Here is a 25,852-nt window from a genome sequence, read left to right on the forward strand (position 1 = left end):
CGCAGAACGCCACCTGTAGAGGTCCCAACGGAGGTTCGGGGCGGCAACCGACTCAAGGGCCAGGTTCCGCCTGGGCCCAGAAGCTGGGGAGTCCCGTAGGCCCGCTGGTTGGATACGGGATGCAACGGGACCCACACGGGGCAGAGAGCCGGGTTCGCGCGTCTTGAAGCCGGATGCGCTTACGCTGGGTCGAGCCGCTCCAGGCAGGGGCAGGCTCCTCCGGGATGTGCTTCCTGGCCCTCAGTCCGCTGATAACTCCGGACGTGTAGCTAGCATCTTCCTGCGGTCGCCATTTTGAGTGGCGCCGGACACTCTGCTCTTCGCCGATCCCGAGCCGATTTGCAGTGGCCAGCCGGGCGCAGTTAGCGCCAAAGCAGGCGCTGGAGTCCGTAGTCCGGGTTCCCCCCTAGGTTTCCGGGGGAAAACCCGCGTTTAAGACGGATTAAGTGCAGGATCAGCGGGCGGAGGTCGGGAGCCGCTTTAGGCAGCGACCATCTCCGTTGGCTGTTAAGCCACGCCCCCCATGCAGATGGTACCCCTGGTACCAAGTACCCTCTGACCAGAGAGGGCCAGTGAGGGCTGCAGCATGTATGATGCCTCCCTCAGAGACCCCTCACCATAACACCCAAACACTGCCAGTGCAGACTGTGTGTTTTGGTGCAGACCAAACTGAAGAGTTGACATGGCACACATGCCTGTGTGCCATGCCCACCAACACAGCCTGCGGCATGGGTATGTCCCCTTTAGCAGGCCTTGCAGCCCTAAGGCAGGATGCAGCATACCACTGGTGAGGGAAGAGCGGCATGAGCAAAATCCCCCTACAGTGTCCGTGCCATTCACAGACATTTTAAGTGCAGTGAGTACATGGACTGGGAGGTTGTCATTACTGACTCCAGAGCTCCATGATGGCTTTACTGAAAGCTGGGAAGTTTGGTACCAAACATCTCAGCATAATAAACCCACACTGGTGCCAGTGTTTGATTTATTATAAAATGGGTGCAGAGGGCATCTTAGAGATCTTAGAGATGCCCTCTTAAAAACAACCAACTTTTATTGTAATGGCTGACTGGTCCCCGCCAGCCAGCCACCACCCGACAGGTTTCTGACCTCATGGGGTGAGAGCTTTTGTGCTCTCTGAGGTTAGGAATAAAGACTGCTCTGGGTGGAGGTGCTTCATACCCCCCTGGCAGGAACACCAACACTTGGTGGTGACCCTCAAAGGCACTTACCTTTTGATATGCTGATTTGGGCACTTCCAGCTAGTGGAGATGCCCACCTTCCTGACAAGGCCCCACTTTTGGCGGGAGGACAGGTGGGAAAATTAGTAAGCAAAGTAGGAGTGTCCACCTCAGCCCGGCCCACCCCTGGGGTCACCAGGAGCTGAGGTGAACCCCTCTCTTAGAAATTCCCTATCTTGAATTGGTGAATTTGGCCCAATAGGAACAGGGATGTGCCCCTCGACCTCAGTAACGCCCATGAATTTAGTATTTAATGGCTCCCTAGTACCTTGTTCCTCAGGTTCGATGGACCCAAGTAGTAGACGGTAGAAGATCACTGTCGGAGCAGGAAATGAACTGCTACAGACAGATACCCGCCACCTGTAGCCAGTTTAACAGCTTGACCTGCTATCCTTCTAGTAACACTGCAAGGCCTCCACGAAACCCCGGAGACCTTTCAGCCTTCATACCAATCCCCCCAAAAATCCCGTTGGGCTAGAGGGTCTAGTCCCCGGTGTCCGCAGGTACAAGAACGCAAGTAAGTTGTGGACCTACACTTGTGTCTTTGCGACTCACTACTGCAAAAATAACCCAAGACAGCAGTGGTAGAGGACCGACACTTTTATTGACGCAACTCTTCCGTTCCGGAAGAAAACTCCACAGCTGGACGGCATCTCAGCCCAAAGACCCAAGCTGTCCCCAGCCCCATTCCAGAGAGCCTGTACCCTCCTCCAAGTGGACCTGACAGCCTCCTTCTGCCCCGCCTGTTTGGCCACGGCCTCAATGAGATGGCCCAACATCGGTGGAACTCCTCCATCCCCTGCGCATCTCCACGACCATGACTGCTGAGCTTGTGGGGCCTTCCTTCGACCTTCAGCGCCTCGCTAACGATGACCACAATGGTGCCGGCATTCAGCAGTCTACTGACTCCCATTCATTCCCATTACTTCCTGCTGTCCACAGAGCGAACATCATTGCTGGTGTCAGTCGCCGCGGCGTAAGATACTGAACTTTGTACCAGGCCGCCCTGCTGCCACTGGTGGTGCAGGGGCCTATTTTAAACTGACCCTTGTTCCAGGCCGGTCTAACTACCTTAAGACTGGCAAGGTAAGTTGAGTACTTACCCACTGATGCAGAACTATGTTGTCCTTCCTTAGGATTGCATTGTTTTTTATTCTATTACCAACAACAGCCTATCTTGCTAAATACTAAATGCTATGGTTCCAGATTGACAATAGCAAAGTGTTACCCGCGTGTAACTGAGTTCAACTTGGTTCCTAAAATAAAAGTAACTAAGGTCATATTTTTGGAAAAGTTTGGTCTGGAGTTAGTCATTGAGTGTGTGTTCTGTCTTGTATGAGTGTGTACAACAACATTTTGTATGTATATGTAATTCTGTGTTGATATGATCATTTGACATATCATATAAATTATGTGTAATGGGCCCCAAGAATCTGTAGTGTCTTTGGGGTGGGTTAGGAGGTTAGGCATATAGACTTGCTGATGATAACCAATCAGAACATTCATATGCTCCAATTTCTCGATGCAACAACATCTTCAGACTGTAACTGTACAATTTCTTACTTAGACTCTTTTCATGTGAAATTTCCTCCCACATTTTCTTCAGTTCCGTCTTTTCTGATTTTGTGATGTAAGACGTCACATATCGAGCCATATATTTAATAATAACAAGAATGTCTAACCAATTAATCAATCAATCTTCTACTCCTAATTTTTCATGACAAATCAAACACACAAGAAACCAAGAGAATGTAATCAATTTACAATGTTTTAAAATCTATGTGATAATATACATTACAATGTATTATTCGACCGTTCAAGATATAGTCTAAATTGACAGCCATGGAAAGAGTTACTTATTCTGTAACAGATAAATTAGGTATTTTAAACAGGTACGAAGAGTACAGCAAAAGTATTATGACATTGACTACAAATCAGTGTTTAATGTGCAAAATGTAGTTGTTTGTTTATGGACGATGTGAGCTGCTCTCATTAATACAAAGGCATACTAGGACATTAGTACTAAAGGTCATCTTTTTAATTATGCCGTTAATCTCTCGCAGTCCATATAGAAACTTAACCCCCAGATTCATCAACACAGCAATTTGCGATTCCTTAATAGCGAAAAATACCGATTCACTATTAAGAAATAGCAAAATGCTATTCATCAAGAAATCACCAAAAAAATAGTGATTTCTACTAATTCCTTAATTGCGACTCGCAAATTGCGAGTCGCAATTAAGGAATTTCTCCCAATTCATTCCTAGGGGCCTAGAGGCCCCTAGGAATGAATGGGAAGACAATCTCAATTTGCTAATCGCAATTAGCGATTCGCAAATTGAGATTGCGATTTCAAGGGTGCAGGGGTGTCCAAAGGACACCTTGTTGCACCCCTGAAATTGATGTGTGCACATATGTTGCGCACACACATGCCCTTAGGGCATGTGTGTGCGCAACATGAAACTTTGAAAAATGCACTTTAGTGCATTTTTCAAAGTTTCTGCTATTTACCACGTAGTTAGAATTCGCGGTAAATAGCGGCCCCAGATTGCGAATTCGCAATGTTTTAAAGGTTTATGAATTGCATTTAAGGAATCTCAATTTGAGATTCCTTAAATGCAATTAATCGCAATTTAGCGATTTCTAGAATTGCGATTTTTGCATTTGGAATGATGAATCCCAAATGCAAAAATAGCGCTCGCAAAGGGCCAGATTCTCAGAATCTGGCCCTTTGCGAGACGATTTTACTTTGATGAATCTGGCTGAATGAGCCTAGTTCTCACTTTCAAAAATCAGCAGATTGTAAAATAGATTAATTCTGGGTTCCATGTTGTTGGTGGAACAGAGTGTACTCCTGGGTTCCATGTTGTTGGTGGAACACCTGCCCCCCCCTTTATTTTGCTGCAGTTTATTTCACACGTGCCACAGGCAGGGGAAGCAATTGAATACGTAGGAAAGCCACACAATGAGAACCCGGGACCTTGCTTGGATGAACAGCAGGCCTGTGTTTCTGTTGGGGGACATGCATGAGAGCGGGTTACTTTTTGCTCAGTGTCCCTCACTACAAGTTCTGATAGAAGTCCCAGAGTTTAGAAAAAGTGAAAGGTGGTCCTGTAGGGCCATCCATTGAAAGACTCTTCTTGGGCACACAGCTGCAGTGTGGTTCGATGGTCATGCCGCAGCTGGTCACACAGAGGTTCAGGGTGGGGCACAGCGGAGTCGTGCCAGTGTTGGTGGACCTGGGTGCCATCATCCTATCGCTTGCTCACTATGGACATTAGGAAGTAGTGTGGGCGTTTCGTGGCAGCAGCAGGATACCTCACACCTCACTTGCACAGTGCTCTGCGTGTGACACTCCCTCTGGACATCTGAGCGTTCCTGCCTCTCTCATCACACCAACAAAGCAAAGCCAGTGTGGAAGAGTGTGAGATGGTCCAAACAGGAGAAGGCAAATGGAAGAGACAAAAATAGAGTGAAGAGGGATACATGAGCAGGCAAGAGCTGAAAGAAAGCAAGGGTTGAGTTGAGGAACTTCACAAAGAGGTAAGTTGTAGAGCAATGAAGGAGGCTGGAGCTTGAGGTGAAATGGAGGCTCAAAGTTGATCTCAGGCATCAATCAGGAAGGATCGCTAGAGAAAAAGAAGTACACAAGATGGGGCACAGGCGTGGTGGGAAGGAGGGAAGAAAGGGTTGTCAGATTTGGTGGGATTGAGGTGGAGCGAGTGAGACAACACCCAGGTTTGAACCAAGGCAAGGAAGTGATAGCTAATGTCACTGAGAGAAGAATCATGGAAAAGGAACATCTGGGAATCAACAGCATAGAAGAAGCAGGCAGGCGAAGGAAAGACACCGTAGAAACAAGGAGAGTATGTATAGATGGAGAAAAAAAGAGAACAAAGAGCAGAGCCTTGGGAGACAGCAAAGGGAAGAGTTAAAGGTCCAGAGTATTGCTCTTCCCAAGATAAAGGAGAAAATTGGCCATAGAGATAGGAGATAAACCTGGGTAGTGGTCATAAGAGAAAGAAAGACTGCGTGATTGAGCACGTCGAAAGCCGCAGACAGTTCCAGCAGTGTAAGAGGTGGAGATGATGCACAGTCTGGCAGGGTCAAGGTTAAAGAGTTTACAAGAGGGAGAAGATCCGCCCTGGTGGACTCCACAGAACTCAAGACGACTGGAACCAAGACAGAACAGAAGGATCCAGACAAAAGGACAGTCGCTGATAGATGGCATGAGCAAGACAGTTTGAGAGAAAGGAAAGCTCTGCCTGGTCGCTCCAAGAATACTAAATAATGAGAGAATCATTTTGGAACCAGATCCAACAGTTTCTGGCCCTGGGTGAAAGTCCTGTCCCTTTGAAGAATCATGCCTCTTGACATGGGAAAGCCATGTTGCTTACAGCACCTGCATGAAGTGGTTTTTCGGCTCCATGGAGATCCTGCCAGTACTAGGCGAGGTATTTTACCTATTATCAGAGTTAGAACATCTTCTGCTCCTAGGCAGCCCAATAGATTTTGTTTTTTAAACTGCACTTTTGTAGCAGGTAAAGGCACCTCCCTTTTCATGAAGGAGCTTTTAGAGAACTCAACCAATCTTCAGACAGTATTTATGGGGACCTAAATAGCATGGTAATGTTTGCATATTTCATGATGTTTGTAGAAATGACTACTCAGAGATGGTATTTACCAACTACATATCGTAGGGATACTACTTACATTTCAGGGCCTGAATAAAGCCTATTGACCGGTGGTGGAAGTAGAAACAGGCGAAACATGTCAGCCCATTGATTTTAGGGGTCATGATACCCACTAAATTGCTCTCCATTTTTATCCTTGCTAAAGAACCTTGCTAGTAAACAGGATTTAGGATCCTGAAGGCGATTTTGACTTGCTCTTGTTATCCTGTAGACAAAGAACTCCGCTTATAAACTGCATTGAGCCCGCCCACTCACACTAGGGGCAGTGGGTGAGGACCCGATGATGAAGAATGCCACTGGTGTACCAGAGGGTGAGGATCCTTCTTATAGATCCACGAGATCTAATTTTCCTGAGTGCAGATCCCGACCATCTTAAGATGCATCAAGACCAGATACCTGACCTCTCAGGCCTTAAGAGTTCATTTCCAGACAGGCTATCTCTATCCTGTGTAAATATTGGATCTATCCAGGGAGGCTGGTGGGTTCCCCTTTCTAGATTTTCACTCCTCCATGGTTATTCATGATAATGAAACCATAGCAAGTGAAGTTTTGTGAAGGTGACAAACTTATAATTCTGTGAAGTTTGTACTTCCTCTTACATTAGTACGATTCTGCTGCGAAAATAATAAGCTAGCATGGAGGGTACTTAGTCAAAGTGGGGGTGCATAGGGAGGTAGCCTACAAATGTGAATCCTTACATCCCTACAGAGCAGGAACATCCAGGCCTACAGCATCCTTCGCCAGTTCTTGTTAGGTGTGGTGTTAGACAAGACTTTCTGATTTTACTAAAATTCTATATGTCTTTATTAAACTTACTCAGAGGTACTTTCAACCAGCCCTTCACATCCATTGGTGTCCTGTGATCTCATTCACATTTTAATCCTCCCACTGCAGAATACAGCAAAGGGCAACAAGTCACCCCCCTTCAGCCATTGGTTAACTTACTTGTGAGCGACTGCAAACAAAGTAGTCCCTTTCATTGCCAAGGATGGCTTGCTCAATACAGGGCCTTTTTTAATGAAAACTGTTGCATAGCTGCGTCAAAACAGCAATGCAACAGTTTTCACTGCACCCTCCTTGCAACATGATGGATGCGTCATGTTTACTGTATGACGCATCATGTTGCACTAAATGACAGATACGTCAGTATTACTGGCGTATCTGTCGGTGCAAAACTGATGCATTGCTGGAGTTGTGTCGGAAGCGTGACGCAACTCCAGCAATGCATGGGGAGGGCTATGATTATAGCACTGCGTCAAGGATTTGAAGATGTGGCATCCTAGAAGTGGCGCAGTGAAATCTCACAGATTTCACTGCACCACTTCTACGATGCTTACTTGCCAGGAAACGCCCCCCCTGCATACATTATACCCGACGCAGGTATAATGTGGCGCTGGGCTTCACAAAGTGATGCATCTGCCTAGATGCGACAATTTGTAAATAGGTAGCAATGTGGTGTATATTTTACGGCACTGATGCGTCACAAAAAGTGATGCAACCGCGGTGCAAAGTTGATGCAGGGGCTCATAAATAAAGCCCACAATTTGTGCTTTTTAAATTTTTTCATATATTTATTTCTTTTTGGCTTTTTAGTTTTTTCATTTTGGGGGTCCAGACACCCCTCAGGGACTGCTACAGGGCTTTTGCGGATGCTTACAGTATAACAGATCTCACGTGCACCCTGCTTGCAGCCACCATCTTTCAGAATGCACATAGAATGTAAGTCTGCATTAGATGTTTCTGAAATGTGGTCATTTATCACAGACGCATGTTTTACAAGTTGCCTAATTAGACATTAGATTTGTTTCTTCTCCATCTGGACGAATTCAGAATGCTGTCTTCTAACATGACCGCTGCTCTGTGTAGAGAGTCCTAGAATCGGATTTACACGTAGTCTTCACTAATAACACCTTTTTTGAGCCACTGACAGACATAATGAGCACCGTGCAGTCCCTGCAGTCCGAACTCTAGAACTCTCTATCATGGCCCATTCTAAAACCATGGAGGTGAGTGACTCAGTCCAAAGTCGGCACTAAACAAGAGTATTCTGCTACACGAAAAGAGCACAAAAACACCGCATCTTGGAAATGGCTTACACTCTTGGGAATGTAGATTGAGTAAAACGTAAATTATAAACAAGAACTAAATCACGGACATGGATTGCCTTAACTATTTTCATTATTTGTTCAGAAATCGAGCAGTGGTTTTTGTCTGTTGAGTTATGCACATGAATATAGGGCCCAACAGAGATTCGTTTCAATATAAAGTTTGAATTACCCAGCACACTTTTAAGTCCTGCAGAGTGGCTGCCACCAGAAGTGCTGGATACAAAGGCATATGGAGACCAGAGTTTTTGCAATAATAACAACGGTGTCACGTGCAGTTTGTGTCATGAGATACGTTAGGAAGCAAAGGAAACCTGTTTAGGAATATTGTGTTTGGTTTCCAAAAGAAGTGGCAGGAAATGTATGTTATGAATATAATAATGTGCATTGCTGCCCTGATGTCTGTAAACTACCTTCTGTCTCTGTTTGCCGATGTCTGGAAGTGTGGAGCAATTTGATAAGTCCAGGGCTCGAGTCGGGGTACCACGTGGGTGGACGGCGTTCCCCCACTTATTTTACCGGGGGGGGGGGCGCCATCCCCCCTGCCAAACAGCTAGACTTCACTCTTTGGCCTCTCTGGGACAAGGAGCTCGGCAGCTTTTGTGACGTCATGTTGGACAGGCCACATGAAGGGCTCGCTCCCTCCCCGCAGGACAGGGCCCGGGCCACCGTCAGCACCATTGCCCGGCCCAGCCGCCATCTTGGACACGGCACCACGCGGCCGCGCGGCCTCAGCCCGACCCCAACCCTGGGCCTGGCCAGGCCCCGACATCCCGGCACCACCCTCCACCCAGGAGGTGAACGGCCCACTTGGCAGGTCAATGGGAGTACGAAGTGTCGATGGCTCTCCCCCGCCAGGTGCCGAGCACCCCCAGCCTCCTCGGGCGCTGGCTCCGCCCCCCTGCTGGGTGTCTGGACTCCCTCATCCCGGACCTCCCGACCTCCAAGAGCGAGGGTCCGGACATCAAAGGGCGCCAGACCTATAACTGGGGCAGCCCCAGGACAGGAAGGCAGTTGTATCCTGGAGTCGAGAGACACCGCGACGAACTCATCCTTGACGGACTGCTGGCGCTGCCACAGCCCTGCCTTGTGAACTATTGTCCTGCCTGCTGGCGCTGCCGCGGCCCTCTGCAACCTTCATCCTCGTTGGGACCTGCTGGCGCTGCCGCGGCCCGTTGTAACCTTCATCCTCGTTGGGACCTGCTGGCGCTGCCGCGGCCCGTTGTAACCTTCATCCTCGTTGAGACCTGCTGGCGCTGCCACGGCCCGTTGTAACCTTCATCCTCGTGGGACCTGCTGGCGCTGCCGCGGCCCGTTGCAACCTGCATTCTCGTGGGACCTGCTGGCGCTGCCGCGGCCCGTTGTAACCTTCATCCTCGTTGGGACCTGCTGGCACTGCCGCGGCCCGTTGCCACCTACGACCTCTTCGGGACCTGCCGGCGCTGCCGCGGTCTGACCCCTCCGAACACCGAGCTCGAGGATTGTGAGCCATCACCGTTACACCTCCGTACCCGTGGGTACCCAGACTGTCCCGCTACCCCCTTCCCTTACTAGAGACTAGAATTGAGAGGATCATCGTGTCCTGATTGCCTTGTATCGTACTACTCTACTCCCAGAAGTGCCTATAAAAGGTGTTACCCTGAACTTTGTGTGGTGTCCATCTGTGGGGGGGAAGTTACCTGTCTGTGCGATCACTGTGCTCGGCCGACCCTCCAGGTCCCCGTCTAACATTGGTGGCAGCGGTGGGATCCGAACCAACGCGTACCGTACAGACAGTAACTCACCCTACGACTAAAACCACAATGACGACCAAAGAGAGCGGATCGGCGGAGAAGTTCCAGATGGAAAAGCTGGAAGAATACAACCACCGAGAGCTCAAACAATTTTGCATGGACTTAGGCATTGCTACCACCGGGCTAAGCACAAAAGAAGACTTCAAAAACGCCCTAGAGGCCTGGACAGAGACAAATACCGCAACCCCCCGGGACCCCGCAGCCCCGGAAGTCAACACCACCCGGACGGAGGAACGGAGAACAGGCCCCTCCCATGAAGAGATCCAAGAGCGGGAAAAAAATAGATTACACGAGTTAGACTTGGCACGACTCAGATTAGACGGAGAATTGAAACTGGCGGAACAAAAAATAAACTTAGAACACTTACGGCTCAGAGAAGAGCGAGAGGAAAAACAGAGACAGAGAGACCTCGAAGAAAAAAGACTGGCATACGAGCACGAGTGCAAACTAGCGGAGATAGAAATGCGCAAACTGAACAAAAACCTAGGGGTGCCCGAGCAACCGCACTCCCCGGGTCCTACCGAGCAGAAGGTCCACATCCCCAAGGATGTGGTCCGAGAATATCACCGGAACGACGACATACAGCAGTGGTTCAAGGCCTATGAGATTGCCATGACCGCCCACCGGGTCGCTCGAAGTGACTGGGGAGCCGGTCTATGGGGGAGATTCGTCAACGAGGGTCGTGATGCCCTGCTGCAGCTTCCGGACCATCAAATGACGTCCTATGACCACATGAAGGCCGCCCTCCTCAGTCGATATGGACTTACACCCGAAATGTACTGCCAGAGGTTCCGCAACTGCACCCGGATCCCAGGTACGACGTGGTTGGAATACGTGAACTATTTCAGCCGAGCCTTCGAGGGGTGGATCAAGGGTAACAACGTAACCACTTACGAACAACTCTTCAATCTCATTGTGTGGGAGCACCTCTCCAACAACTGCTTTGTCGAGCTCAGGCAGCACCTCCTCGACAGTAAATTGACTGAACCCCGGCAGCTCGCCACCGAGGCTGACCGGTGGGAGAGCACCCGAGTGGCCCGGAGTGGGCCGAATGAGCAGAACAGAACCAACCAAGGTCACCATCGTCCCCGAGGAGGAGGAGGAGGCCCGGGCCGGGGCAGAGACGCTGCCCCGGCCGCACCCACTAACGCCACCCCGGCCCCAGCAGGCCGGGGAAACCCCCCGATGCGCCCGGGGTTCCGAGCTAACGTGACGTGTCATCGATGCCAGCGAGTCGGCCACTATGCCAGTGACCCGACCTGCCCAAAGAACCAGGCCCCCGGGCCCCGCCAGATGGCGGCCGCCGCCCTGGGAGAAGAACAAGTCTCCGAAGACACGGAGACCTATGAGTCGGAGCAGTTCGAGTGGGAACCCGCCGCCATGACCCTGGCATGCCTAGGAGGAAGAGACATGGTCCCGCGGACTCCCCTGCCCGCCAACACTCGGAAGTACAGCCAATGGGTGAGCATCAATGGGCGCAAGGCCGAGGCCCTGCGTGACACCGGGGCCAGTGTGACGGCCGTCCGCTGTCACCTGGTGACCCCAGAACAAATCCTACCAAACGTACTTTGCCCCGTCCGATCGGCAGATAACTCGGAGAGCCTGTGTCGGATGGCCTGCGTCCCCTTCGAATGGGGAGGAGTGTCCGGCATGCTGAAAGTCACTGTCCGTGACGATGCCCCCGTAGACTGCCTCCTGGGGAACGATCTCGAGAGCTCCCCGTGGGCCGCTGTGGAAAGAAGAGAGCATCTGGGGATGTTGGGTCTCCCGGACTGGGCGTGCGTAACCACCCGGTCCATGGCCACCTGCACCATCCCTAGACCAGAAGAACCAGAATGGGCAGCACCTCCGCCCTCGATCACTCCAGAAGAAGACTTCCTCCAGACCGACCACCCGGACCCCACCCCAGAGGGGTCCACACAGCCCCCCGAGCTTCCCGACCTGGCTCAGTGGCGTCAAGAAGGGGGGCCCACCCAGGAACAATTCCGGCAGGAGCAAAAGACCTGCCCCTCCCTCGAGGGATTGCGACAGCAAGCGCTCGCCCAGAGCCAAGGAGACACCACCGGGGCCCACTGGGTTTATTGGGACAATGATCTCTTGTACAGCGAACAGAAAATCGCAGAACTGGGGGCCGGGCGAGTGCTGGTGGTGCCCCTCCACTTCAGAGACTTCCTGTTGAACCTAGCCCATGATGTCCCCCTGGCCGGACACCTGGGCCAAGACAAGACCTACCACCGCCTGGTGACTCACTTTTTTTGGCCCAAAATGAGAAATGACGTATCCAACCATTGCCGGTCCTGCCCGACCTGCCAGGCCAGTGGGAAGAGCGGCCGCAAACTCAAGGCACCCCTACAACCATTCCCCGTGGTGACCACCCCGTTCGAAAGGGTGGTAATAGACATTGTGGGGCCCCTGGACCCCCGAACAGCACAGGGACATCGCTTCATCCTGGTCCTGGTGGATCACGCTACCCGCTATCCTGAGGCGGTCCCCCTTCGTACGATAACAGCCCCAGTAGTGGGTCGAGCCTTGATGGGGATCTTCTCTCGAGTGGGCTTCCCCCGGGAAGTCGTCAGCGACAGGGGTACGAACTTTATTTCAAAGTATATGAAATCCCTCTGGCAGCAGTGCGGAGTCACTTACCGATTCACCACCCCCTATCACCCCCAGGGGAACGGACTGGTCGAGCGGTTCAACCGCACCCTCAAGGGGATGATCATGGGGCTGGAAGAACCCCTACGCCGCCAGTGGGACGTGCTACTACCGTGCCTCCTCTTCGCCTACCGAGAAGTCCCCCAGAAGTCCCTCGGCTTCAGCCCCTTCGAACTCCTGTACGGACACCCCGTTCGCGGGCCTCTCAGCCTAGTGAAGGAGGAATGGGAAATGGCCCCCCTAAAGACCCCTCCGGACGTCTACAAATACCTCCTGACCCTCCGTAGTCAGACCCGGAAATTCAAGGAGATCGCTAAAGCCAATCTGGAGGCCAGTCAAGAGGACATGAAGAAGTGGTACGACCAACATGCCTCCTCCATCGAGTTTGAACCGGGTCAGCAGGTATGGGTGATGTCCCCCATCGAACCATGTGCCTTGCAGGACAAATGGACGGGGCCCTTCAAGGTGATCGAGCGCAGGAGCCCCGTCACCTATCTCATCGACCTGGAGTCCCCCCGGAACCCCCTCCGGGTCCTCCACGCCAACAGACTCAAACCACACTTCGCGCGCTCAGAGCTCAGCCTGCTAATGGCTACCGACAGTGGCGCAGAAGGAGACGCCGAGCCCCTCCCTGACCTACTGAGGACCCGTGAAATAGATGGTTCGGTGGACGGGGTCCGACTCTCCGAGGCCCTGACCCCAGAGCAGCGTCAAGATTGCCGGGCCCTCCTGCTGCCGTTCGCAAACCTGTTCTCTCTCGCACCCGGAGTCACCTCCTGGTGTCTGCACGACGTGGACACGGGGGACAGTCCTCCTGTTCGACACCGGGCGTACCGAGTACCGGATCGGGTACGTACATGCATCCAAGAAGAAGTCTCCAAGATGCTCGCCCTCGGAGTCATCGAACCTTCGGACAGTCCCTGGGCCAGCCCGGTCGTCCTGGTCCCCAAGGCCGCGGCCCCGGGCACCACCCCTGAACTCCGGTTCTGCATTGACTATCGGGGTCTGAACGCGGTCACCCGAACCGACGCTCACCCTATCCCCCGAGCAGATGAACTAGTCGACCGCATGGGGGCAGCCCGCTACCTAAGCATCTTCGACCTGACAGCGGGCTACTGGCAGATCGGCCTCACCCCCAGAGCCCAAGAACGTTCCGCTTTCTCCACCCCGGATGGGCACTACCATTTCAGAGTGATGCCCTTCGGCATGAAGAACGCTCCAGCCACTTTTCAAAGACTGGTGAACCAGGTATTGGCAGGCCTCGAAGAATTCAGCGCCGCCTACCTGGACGACATCGCGGTATACAGCCGCCACTGGACGGATCACCTCCACCACCTCAGAGAGGTCCTGCAGGCCCTCCAACAGGCCGGCCTCACCATAAAGGCCAGCAAGTGCCAAATCGGCCAGGGGTCCGTGACCTACCTCGGACACCAAGTGGGGAGCGGTCTGGTGGCCCCCCTCCAACTCAAGGTAGCTGCCATTCAGTCCTGGCAACCCCCCGAGACGCAAACCGAGGTCCGAGCCTTCCTGGGGCTCACCGGATACTACCGGCGGTTTGTAAGGGACTATGGCAGCATTGTGGGGCCCCTCACGGAGCTCACGTCTAAGAACCACCCAAAAAGAGTCAACTGGACTCCCGACTGTCAAGCAGCCTTCGAGACGCTGAAGGCCGCCATGTGCACCGCTCCTGTGCTCCAGGCCCCCGACTACAGCCGCGAGTTCATCGTGCAGACCGATGCCTCCGACCAGGGTATTGGGGCCGTCCTCTCCCAACTGAACCCCGAGGGAGTGGACCAACCAGTGGCCTTCATCAGCAGACGCCTACTGCCCCGAGAACAGCGCTGGAGCACCATTGAGCGAGAGGCCTTCGCGGTGGTATGGGCCCTCAAGAAGCTCCGGCCGTACCTCTTCGGAACCCATTTCCGGGTACAGACGGACCATCGGCCCCTGCAATGGCTCATGCAGATGCGGGGGGAGAACCCCAAACTACTGCGATGGCCCATCTCCCTGCAGGGGATGGACTTCACTGTGGAACATCGCCCTGGCCAAGACCACGCCAACGCGGATGGCCTGTCCCGCTTTTTCCGCCTCGACGAGGAAAGTCCCCAAGAAGATGGGTGACTCTCCCCGCCTTCAGCTGGGGGGGACGCATGTTGGACAGGCCACATGAAGGGCTCGCTCCCTCCCCGCAGGACAGGGCCCGGGCCACCGTCAGCACCATTGCCCGGCCCAGCCGCCATCTTGGACACGGCACCACGCGGCCGCGCGGCCTCAGCCCGACCCCAACCCTGGGCCTGGCCAGGCCCCGACATCCCGGCACCACCCTCCACCCAGGAGGTGAACGGCCCACTTGGCAGGTCAATGGGAGTACGAAGTGTCGATGGCTCTCCCCCGCCAGGTGCCGAGCACCCCCAGCCTCCTCGGGCGCTGGCTCCGCCCCCCTGCTGGGTGTCTGGACTCCCTCATCCCGGACCTCCCGACCTCCAAGAGCGAGGGTCCGGACATCAAAGGGCGCCAGACCTATAACTGGGGCAGCCCCAGGACAGGAAGGCAGTTGTATCCTGGAGTCGAGAGACACCGCGACGAACTCATCCTTGACGGACTGCTGGCGCTGCCACAGCCCTGCCTTGTGAACTATTGTCCTGCCTGCTGGCGCTGCCGCGGCCCTCTGCAACCTTCATCCTCGTTGGGACCTGCTGGCGCTGCCGCGGCCCGTTGTAACCTTCATCCTCGTTGGGACCTGCTGGCGCTGCCGCGGCCCGTTGTAACCTTCATCCTCGTTGGGACCTGCTGGCGCTGCCGCGGCCCGTTGTAACCTTCATCCTCGTGGGACCTGCTGGCGCTACCGCGGCCCGTTGCAACCTGCATTCTCGTGGGACCTGCTGGCGCTGCCGCGGCCCGTTGTAACCTTCATCCTCGTTGGGACCTGCTGGCACTGCCGCGGCCCGTTGCCACCTACGACCTCTTCGGGACCTGCCGGCGCTGCCGCGGTCTGACCCCTCCGAACACCGAGCTCGAGGATTGTGAGGTATCACCGTTAGACCTCCGTACCCGTGGGTACCAAGACTGTCCCGCTACCCCCTTCCCTTACTAGAGACTAGAATTGAGAGGATCATCGTGTCCTGATTGCCTTGTATCGTACTACTCTACTCCCAGAAGTGCCTATAAAAGGTGTTACCCTGAACTTTGTGTGGTGTCCATCTGTGGGGGGGAAGTTACCTGTCTGTGCGATCACTGTGCTCGGCCGACCCTCCAGGTCCCCGTCTAACACGTCACGTCCTGTCGTGAGGTCAATTCCGGTGACAGCGTCCCCCCACTTCTTTTTTCAGGACTTGTGCCCTGGATAAGTCCCAAATGTTCGGTTCGATTTGTGACTAACAGTTGACGTTTTGAGTGTCACATAATACAGCCACTATTGCTCATAATGTACACAATCAACACTTGGCAAGGCACATGTGTTATCCCTGTAGTGTAGGTTGTATAAGCAAATACAACTGTGAATGCTCATCTTACTTTTGACAAATTTTCTTAACATTAATACTCGTAGGGAGTCTAACAGTCAGATCAAAACCTCTATTAGACTACCCACCCGTGACTAAATCTGCCACCAAAGTACCAGTCTCTCAAAAAACTTCAAACAATTTCCATAGTACGACTCCCTACCCAACCCAGAGATTACAATCCAAAATGCAATCTTCACATATTTCTGTTAAAAACACCCAACATCAAACGTGCAACTGTTAACCACTCCTACTTTTTCAGATAAAGATATAAAAGTGATGGGAGATGTAGTTTTACTTTATCATAACTACGGGTGTGAAACCATTTATCATAGAAATAGTGCTGAAAATTGCAACAGAATTCACAATTTTTAAAAACTTTTCTCAAGGGGAGATCAGTGCTCCCTCATAAACGTCGAGCTCACTTCCGCTGTTCGCGCACAAAAATACATTCATTGCTCTTATGCCTCACCAATCTCAAATTTCACCAGCCGCCACTGGGTCCAGAACCCAGCTAACACAAGGAAGTCTGGATCATTAGTGGGTATAGTCATGTGATATGATACTTTAGTGTTAGAAATTGCAACTTTACCCATAGGCAACTGGTATACAGTAGCAATTATGTTTCCTATATTTTACTAATTACGTTTTTTACTGTATTCTCTGTTGGAACAAAAAAGCGTCGAGCACTCTTATGTACCGTGAACTGGATCGAGGCATTTTTTTGCGCACTTGCCGCAGCATTTTTGATCCCCGTTGCAGGTTGAGTCTGTGGCACACTGGTTCAGGTCTCGTTTGCCCGCACAATCAGGAGTGTCTGGGCAAAACCCGGGCTTTTCTGTAACAGAGGAAGAGACAGTTGTTGAAACATTCTTTCTGGTCACTCTCTAGGGATGAAAAAAGCACAATGTGAAACAGTGATCCTCAGCCTTTTGTACTGGGCATGTTGAACAGTAATGCCAGGTGTGGAGACTGGTTGTAAAGAGGAATCTGTAACTGCTCAGGGGGTGGGAAAAACCAACAGGTTTATCCATCCACCAACCCTGTCCACCCAGTGCTCTGACTGGAAATGCTACTGTCCTGGGGAGGCTGGCCGAGAGGTGCTGCGCCCATGCGGGCGGGTGTACAGATGCCCCTACCCATTGCTTGTGTATTTGCCTTCCAAGGCCCCACATTTCAGCGTTTCTTTTGGAGACATCAGCTTTCCTCGTGGTGACATCTCTCAGACTCAACACAAGGAGATGATGGACAGAGCCCTGACGCTTTTCAGACACTCAGCCCCAGTCACAGATCTGGGTAGAATCCATCATCATTCTTTAGTTCACTCCGCCACCCCAGTTCAGACCCTGCCATATGCAAACCAGTCTGACCCTGTGCCACATTGGAACAGTACAGCCAGGACTGCCAAGCCAGGTCTTCCCTGAACCGTAAACAAGCATCCTGGGACCAGTTTTGGGGTATCAGCCTTCATCAGCCAGGCTAGCTTGAATCCAGTGACAAAGTGAGCAAGGGACCTACGTCTGGGCATACCCTGCCATAGGGCAAACAAAGCAAACACAAGGAGATGATAGACGTAGTACTGTAACTTTTCAGACCTTCACCCCCAGTCACAGATCTGGATTGAATCCATCATCGTTCTTTAGCTTACATGAATGATCCACGTGCCTGAGTTCAGGCACTCTCACTCACTCTTCCGCCAATGGCCTTGCAACATTCAAGGCCCTCATTCAGACTGCATCAGCACTTCAGATGCAGTAGTTTAGCACCCAATATTACCAAGACTGTGGGCATTGGTAATTTCAGGGTGAGGAATTACCCATGTATTATGAGATGTCCCCTTTAGAAAGTTAAATTAGCAGCGAAATAGGGAAATACGGATGTGTTACTGAATATCGGCCCCAGAAAATCGTGGTACAAGAATATCTGGGACAGATTTGAAGAACAAAATATCGAAAGGTAAGTGCCTACAGGGAAGTGTGGTCTGAGTGTAACAAATGTAATATACATATACATACAAATTCAAATATAACCATGTTCACCTAGAAAGTTTTAACCAATCAAAAGAAACAATTTAATTTTTTGTATTTCTTTCCGGCGTTTTATTCAATCATTACCAAAGTTGTGTTGAGCAATTTATGTTAAAGACATGTAATTGTTTCGTCATTACATTCTGTATTCGGAATCGGTGCTCTCAGTGAAAAGGGAAGGGTAGGTGAGTACGTGAGGGGGACAGAGTAAAGGTGTTGTGACATAAATAGTTGCATCCAAGTTAAAAATGAAAAAAACCTCTACAACCAAGCTAATGGGCAAAGGTTCCCAGTTTTACATCACACATAGATTTATGAGAATATATCTCTTAATTGGCTCCTATGGTGTGTCAAGAAGAAACAGCGTATTTCTACGTTTCGACCCCTGATACGCAAGAAGGGTGATTCACAGCCTCATGTTGGGGTCTTCGTCAGGAAGAGGAAAGAGAGCCTATAGGGTAAGTAAATACATAATTCAGAATTTTACAAGCGTGAATAGGCATGGAGATAATTGTAAAAATGGTGATGTGGGTGGTTACCTACATCAGCTGACGGTCATTGAATGTGCCGTCTGCAGGGGGGGCTTTCAAATGCTCCGGTAGAACTGTAATACAATAAAGCAGGTGCCATCAGGGCCCTATCTTCTGCTAAATCAAAGGTAATATCGGGGGCAGGTAAGTGGAGGAACTTACTTGATGTGCCGGCGGTGACTAGGCACAGGTAGATCTATCCTCGATGGGGGTATGTCTGAAATCAGAAGGGGAGGCTATTTAAAACCATGGAGTTGCCGAAATGGTAAATCAGGACTACAGCTAATTTGTACTGGAGACCGGTAATACAAAAATTACCTTACAGGGTTGGATTGTCACTTCCACCCTGCTCTCCCAAACGCGTGTTCACTCGCGGTGGGGTTCTCAGTGCCAGTGCGTTTTACTGAAAATAAAGCGGAACTGAATTAGGATTACTCGATCCGCTAGTCCGGAATCGCAATGGGTATAGCCAGCCTAGCGGTGTGGACTGTACATACCTTCTTGAGTTCAGGCGCGCGTCAGCGCTGTTACTTCACGGCAGCCTGCATCCGAAGAGACTCGCGGTGCAGGCGCTCAATGCCAGTGAAGGCTAGATGCAGAGGGGGCTCGACCCGGCGGTCCAATGGGATCAAGCCTGGGTTCGCGCGTTCACTGAGGCTCACTTAAAGGGATAGTGTCCCTTTATGGAGGCGGGGGCCGGCTGTTAATCATCCGATCGAGGGCAAACATCACAGGGGAGTCTCAAATCGTGTCGCAGGGTGAACCTGGTTTACGAGGGTGTAAGGTAGTGACTCGAGCATGCTGTCTGGACTTATATTGTTTATGACCAGTCACGGGGCATGCCGGCTGCAAAAACAGCGTCTGATATTTACACAATAGATCTCCAAACATTGGTCCCACCAAGATAACAAATTAACATGTCTAAGACCAGACATTATGGACACAGATATTCTTGGTTGGAAAGCATCTATACATAACCTTTATGGACCCCTCCCCCGGGGAAGCCGGTGGTGATACAAAGTGATACATTTCCAAATTAACATGTCTAGGGCCAGACATTATGTACACAGATAGCACCTATATATATATTTTTTTTTTTTTTTTTTTTTTTTTTTTTTTTTTTTTTTTTTTACTGGACCCCTCCCCGGGGCCAGGGAGAAGCCGGTGGTAATACAATGTGATGAATTTCCACAGATTCATAGCAGCATATCAAGAAGTTTGACAAATTATGGTATGTATTCCTCATAGATGCTCTCAGAGCTGTTCTGTGTAATGTCATGTATTTTACTAAAGGTGTACTACCTAGTATGGGTTTAGGGGAGACAAAAGGCATTATTCCCAGGGTCTATTCGGGATTCAGTCCCGCCATCTGCGAGAAACTAGCCTCCAGTTCATTAAGTCCCTTGGAAATGGTTTGAAACTTCTGCATCCATTTGCATTCCCTTGTGTCCAAAGCGGCCGCCAGATTGCCGCCCCGGGGGCCGAGGGTGATCTTTTCAATTATCAGCCAGCGAATGGATTCTGGGGGATGGTTTTTCTCAGTGAAGTGCTCCACCAAAGGGGCCCCTAAGGTTGCACAGCGAATCCTGCTGCAGTGTTGGAAGATGCGGTTCTTTGCTTTTTGCTGCGTTTGCCCAATGTACATCAGGTTGCATGGGCAAAGAATCGCATAGATCACTCCGCTTGTGTTGCAGTTGGTCATCGATTTGAGGTCTACTGTCTGGTCGTTATAACGTATTTGCTTGGTTTCCAAGCACAGTGGACAGGCCTTGCATTTGGTACATTTGAAATGGCCCAACAAATCCGGTAGGTTCCATAAGTTCCGAATTGTCGGTGCCGGTGGGGTTTCTAGTAGAGATCTCACCACCGAGTCCCTTACGTTCCGTGATCTCTTGAAAGCGTGCATAGGGGGTTCAGGCACTTGCAAGACTTCTCCTACCAGGTCCCAGTGTCGGTTCACAATTTTTCGGATGGCGTTGCTCTCGGTGCAGAAGGTGGTAACGCATATCATCCGCTCTTGCGATTCCGGACTAGCGGATCGAGTAATCCTAATTCAGTTCCGCTTTATTTTCAGTAAAACGCACTGGCACTGAGAACCCCACCGCGAGTGAACACGCGTTTGGGAGAGCAGGGTGGAAGTGACAATCCAACCCTGTAAGGTAATTTTTGTATTACCGGTCTCCAGTACAAATTAGCTGTAGTCCTGATTTACCATTTCGGCAACTCCATGGTTTTAAATAGCCTCCCCTTCTGATTTCAGACATACCCCCATCGAGGATAGATCTACCTGTGCCTAGTCACCGCCGGCACATCAAGTAAGTTCCTCCACTTACCTGCCCCCGATATTACCTTTGATTTAGCAGAAGATAGGGCCCTGATGGCACCTGCTTTATTGTATTACAGTTCTACCGGAGCATTTGAAAGCCCCCCCTGCAGACGGCACATTCAATGACCGTCAGCTGATGTAGGTAACCACCCACATCACCATTTTTACAATTATCTCCATGCCTATTCACGCTTGTAAAATTCTGAATTATGTATTTACTTACCCTATAGGCTCTCTTTCCTCTTCCTGACGAAGACCCCAACATGAGGCTGTGAATCACCCTTCTTGCGTATCAGGGGTCGAAACGTAGAAATACGCTGTTTCTTCTTGACACACCATAGGAGCCAATTAAGAGATATATTCTCATAAATCTATGTGTGATGTAAAACTGGGAACCTTTGCCCATTAGCTTGGTTGTAGAGGTTTTTTTCATTTTTAACTTGGATGCAACTATTTATGTCACAACACCTTTACTCTGTCCCCCTCACGTACTCACCTACCCTTCCCTTTTCACTGAGAGCACCGATTCCGAATACAGAATGTAATGACGAAACAATTACATGTCTTTAACATAAATTGCTCAACACAACTTTGGTAATGATTGAATAAAACGCCGGAAAGAAATACAAAAAATTAAATTGTTTCTTTTGATTGGTTAAAACTTTCTAGGTGAACATGGTTATATTTGAATTTGTATGTATATGTATATTACATTTGTTACACTCAGACCATTCTTATTTGTACTGACCAACTGACCCAGGTCCTGAGTTTTAAGGGCTAACCCCTTTCATACTCATACAGGGAAGTGTGGATTTACTATTCCTAACTCCATATCTACTTACCTATATATATATATACGATGCACTTATTTGTTGAGTTATATATAGACAATCGAGACTTACTTACCTTTCAATATTTTATTATCAATATTTTGTCACATCGATACTCTGATGTCGGCATTTAGGGTGCACACCGTTAAATAGATTTTACAATGCCTGTATTTCAGGTAATTCCCATTATCGAGCAGATTTCTTGGAAGCTATTCGCCTGGTTTGCGTGTGGTGAACGTTTCTCTGGAAACGCCACATGTATTTCTGCTGCAGTAATGGCTCATGCAGAACTACTGGCTGACTCAGAATTCCAGAGTTGAAGTTCTCATTTCTGTCTAAATCATCAACTCTGGGTAACTCCCAACAAGAGTCTGAATGCACATCTGAGGATAGAAGTTATAGGGTTGGAGATTGTTGGCCTGATTCCAAAACTGAACTTTTGATTAGGTTTACGCTTTTGAGTAAGTTTACTGCTTTTGGGCATTCACAAACTGGACTTTTGCAGGAATGTACACTTTTGTAGTAAGCCCAGCACCACACATGGCCGACCACTGGTATGGCAACCCCCATTCTTTTTTATGAGAGGGTGTTCCAGTACCAGTGGTTACCCACGCATAGTGCTGGACTACTAAATCCACTTTTTCTTTTACTAGTAACTTACACTCGGAGTTTGTGAATACTGAAAAGTAGTAAACTTATCCAGAAGTGTAAACTTACTCAAATGTGTAAGTTACCTATTTGAATCAAGCCTTATAATCACAAAGGGGAATACTATATGCAAATCTGCAACACTCCTCACACAGACACACACACACATAGCACAGCCAATATTGCCCAGAGGAATTCTGCACCCATGGATACACCAATAGCAATACTCTGCCAAGATAAGGGTACTCTGCCAGCATAGAACAAAGTATCTGTAAGAAAAACAATATGTAAACATTTAAAAATGCTTTAAATTATACTGTTCTGAGTCAGCTCTTTTCAATTGTACATCACTAAAGTAATTTTCATAATTATTATATGAATGTACACTGCACAAAACCATCTCAGAAGACCAGTGTTCAAAGAAAGAGTGATATCAAGTCTCGGGGGTGTTCACGCGGGCGCTTCTGGAGGTTCCTGGCAGATTCATCCCAGGTAGTTTGATGTCACCTGTCTCTAGACTTCAGTTTTACTCGTGCAGGGCTATCAAGGGGATTCCACATTCATCTTGGTGTCTTTATGCTGGGAATTAACATATTGAAGAAGTTAAACCCTAGATGACCTTGCCGGCCAACCACAGATAGCTTCATATCATGAGCCTGTCAGGGGATACCCATGCCCTGGCCAATCTTGGCCTGCCTACTGATGCTGATAGGGTTGACTCTTGGGACAGGAGTATCCCCTGCATGATAAGCAGGCATGCACCCCTGCCCTGAGTGCCTAAGTGCTTGCTAAATCAGCATCCTGATTCTTGTTTTGGCCTTGTGTCACAGGACCTTGTGTCACCTTGCGCATGCTCCGTAAGATCTTCCGATGGATCCCCACCGAAACCAGGAAAACGGTTACCCAGGCACTTGTCACCAGCCGACTGGACTACGGGAACACCCTCTACACGGGAACCACGGCCAAACTACAGAAAAGACTCCAGCGCATCCAGAACGCCTCCTCACGACTCATCCTGGACATCCCCCGCCACAACCACATCTCCGCCCACCTGAGAGACCTGCACTGGCTCCCCGTCAGCAAGAGGATCACGTTCAGACTCCTCACCCACGCACACAAGGCTCTCCACAACCTGGGTCCCAAGTACCTCAACAACCGCCTCACTTTCTACGCGCCCACCCGCCAGCTGCGATCGACCAGCCTCGCCCTTCGCCACAGTACCACGTATTCGCAGAGTCACCGCCGGAGGAAGATCCTTCTCCTACCTGGTGGCCAAGACATGGAACTCCCTCCCCATCCACCTACAGATGACCCACGACCATCTCTCCTTCAGGAAGCAACTCAAGACCTGGCTTTTCGAGCAGTAGCGGACCCCTCTCCCTCAGCGCCTTGAGACCCTCCCGGGTGAGTAGCGCGCTATACAAATTGCCTGATTGATTGATTGATTGATTGACTCCAGCATGTTTGCAGAAGCTGATGCCTGCCCCTGGTACTGGGAGGTCTGTGACATGGAGGAGCGCACTACGTCTGCCCTCATGCTGGGCAGATGACTACTGCCCATGCCCTTGGTGCATCCCATAAAGTGGTGTTGATACGCACCTGGATACGCTCACGGGTGATTAGCCATGCTATACAAATCCAGATTAATTGGTTGATTGATTGACAGTGCCCTCTGTTTGGTGAATCAGCACTTTGTAGAGTGCATGCCTGCTGGCTCCTCCTATGCAAAGGTGCGGTGATGCGAAGCCCAGCATTTTGCGCTGTGTTTCTGGTGCGTCTGGAGTGCGTTTACGTACAGTGACCGTATGGCACCTGTAAGGCAGCAGGTCTCTGCAGCAGTGGGAGGTTGCATACTGAGAGCAGTGGGATTCATCCTGGATGCACCTGGCTCAGCTCAGCACAAGATGGAGGATAGACGTGGACTTCCTGGACAGTGGACCTGTATTGCCTCATTCCCAGGGCGGGAAGGTGGAGAGCCAGACGCTGAAGCGAGGAGGATTTATGTATAAACAAAAGAAGAGAGGTTACATGTATCTCAATAGCCACAGAGAAGGAGCTGTGTCAAGAAGGAGTTCAAACACCCAATTAGGGTGGATAGGAAGGCCCTCACACACCGACCTAGTCAGTGTCATGCTTCATCATTGGGCCCCACCGCAGAGGCCTAATGCCTCTTTGGTGTGCTACAACGCCAGAAGACTGCGGAGCAGGTTGTGTGAATGGGCGTGCAGTGAGGAATATAAATAAAAGTGTCTAAAGAGTATCTCAAAAAAAGCTTTAATTAGTAGATCCCTAAGACACAATTAAAAAGGTTTCTATGTGTCTGAATTTACTGCCAAAGGTAATGGTTTGGTTTAATTCAGAAATTATGTTAAGTCAGTCAACATGTTTCAGCCTTTATAATGGTGTTAATTTACCTAGGCATTCGCCAGGACTAGTGTGAACCCCGGCGGTATGGACTCTCTCATCGTCCACCCTAACCTGGGGACGTGAAAGTGAAAAGTTAAAAAATTGTGAAAAAGTGCAAAAGAAGAGCTATTAGCTCATTCAAAAAAACTCCTAAAATTAGGAGTATTTCTGCACCTGTAAAGGAAACAAACACAGACAAACATAAAAGACATACACACAATTAATGGTAGGTATAGGTCAAATTGTTTATCCAGAGTGCTCCAAACTGTGGCAGGAATAGTGTTATCAAATACACACTAAAGTTAACACCATCCATATAACCCTTTAAGGAAGATACCACTAAGTCTGGGAACTGGAGTGTCAAATAAGTGCTACAATACGCTAAATAACTGGAGGGGATTTAAAATACAATTGAAATTACTCCATAGGAAGGATCAATGGACCAAAGGTCAGTGACCCCACCGAACAGTTCGTAAAAGCAAACCGTTATCTCACTTTGGTTTATGGCGCTAGCTGCACCATGGGTCTCGGGAGGGGGTAGGAGCGTACCTGGCACACCCTGTAGGAAGAAGGGAGAGGTTTAGAAGCAATCGGTTAAATGTACTTAGCTCATTTGTGTCAGTCGCGTTGTGAGGAGGTGTGTCAAGAACTCACGCCCTCAACGCTCGCCACCCGCTTCGGCACCTAGCTTCTCCTCTAAACCGGACCCCGACGATGAAGAGCGGGGCCGGTAGATGTGTTTAAAAGCATTACTCGTCGTTCCGTATGCTTCCGGGTGGGCGTGGTTACACCCGATCGAGGCTTGGAACGCGCCGGTCAGACGCGTGTGGGCGTCAATCATACTGGAATAGAGGCTTGGATTGCATCGGCCAATCCGACCCAGGGAACGCATGTTCCCATAGCGACCAGTGTGTTCCTATCTAGCAACATGATGAAAAAAAGCCTCGTTGGGTTTCAGACGCCAAAATAAGCAAAGCTTAATTATAAGATGATGAAGCAAGGGGGCAGGAAGCCATAACTTGAGCTTGATGAAGACCAAAAGCCATTTCAAAGGGGGGGGGGAGGACAAAATTGTCATTATTAGACCCTATTTAATCAGCACA

The 25,852-nt window shown here is 50.1% G+C and overlaps 1 protein-coding gene across 1 annotated transcript in view; it reads right to left on the reverse strand.

Moving 5' to 3' along the window:
• The window catches only part of LOC144764031 (omwaprin-c-like), a 72,538-nt gene that overhangs the window by 23,508 nt on the left and 23,178 nt on the right, over positions 1-25,852 (reverse strand). The window contains exon 2 of the mRNA XM_078650170.1: positions 16,683-16,820. Within this exon, the coding sequence (XP_078506296.1) occupies positions 16,683-16,820 (138 nt within the window). The remainder of the gene's footprint in view (positions 1-16,682; positions 16,821-25,852) is intronic.

The sequence above is a fragment of the Lissotriton helveticus genome, chromosome 6 (assembly GCF_964261635.1).
Source record: "Lissotriton helveticus chromosome 6, aLisHel1.1, whole genome shotgun sequence".
In the NCBI taxonomy this organism is placed as follows: Eukaryota; Metazoa; Chordata; class Amphibia; order Caudata; family Salamandridae; genus Lissotriton; species Lissotriton helveticus.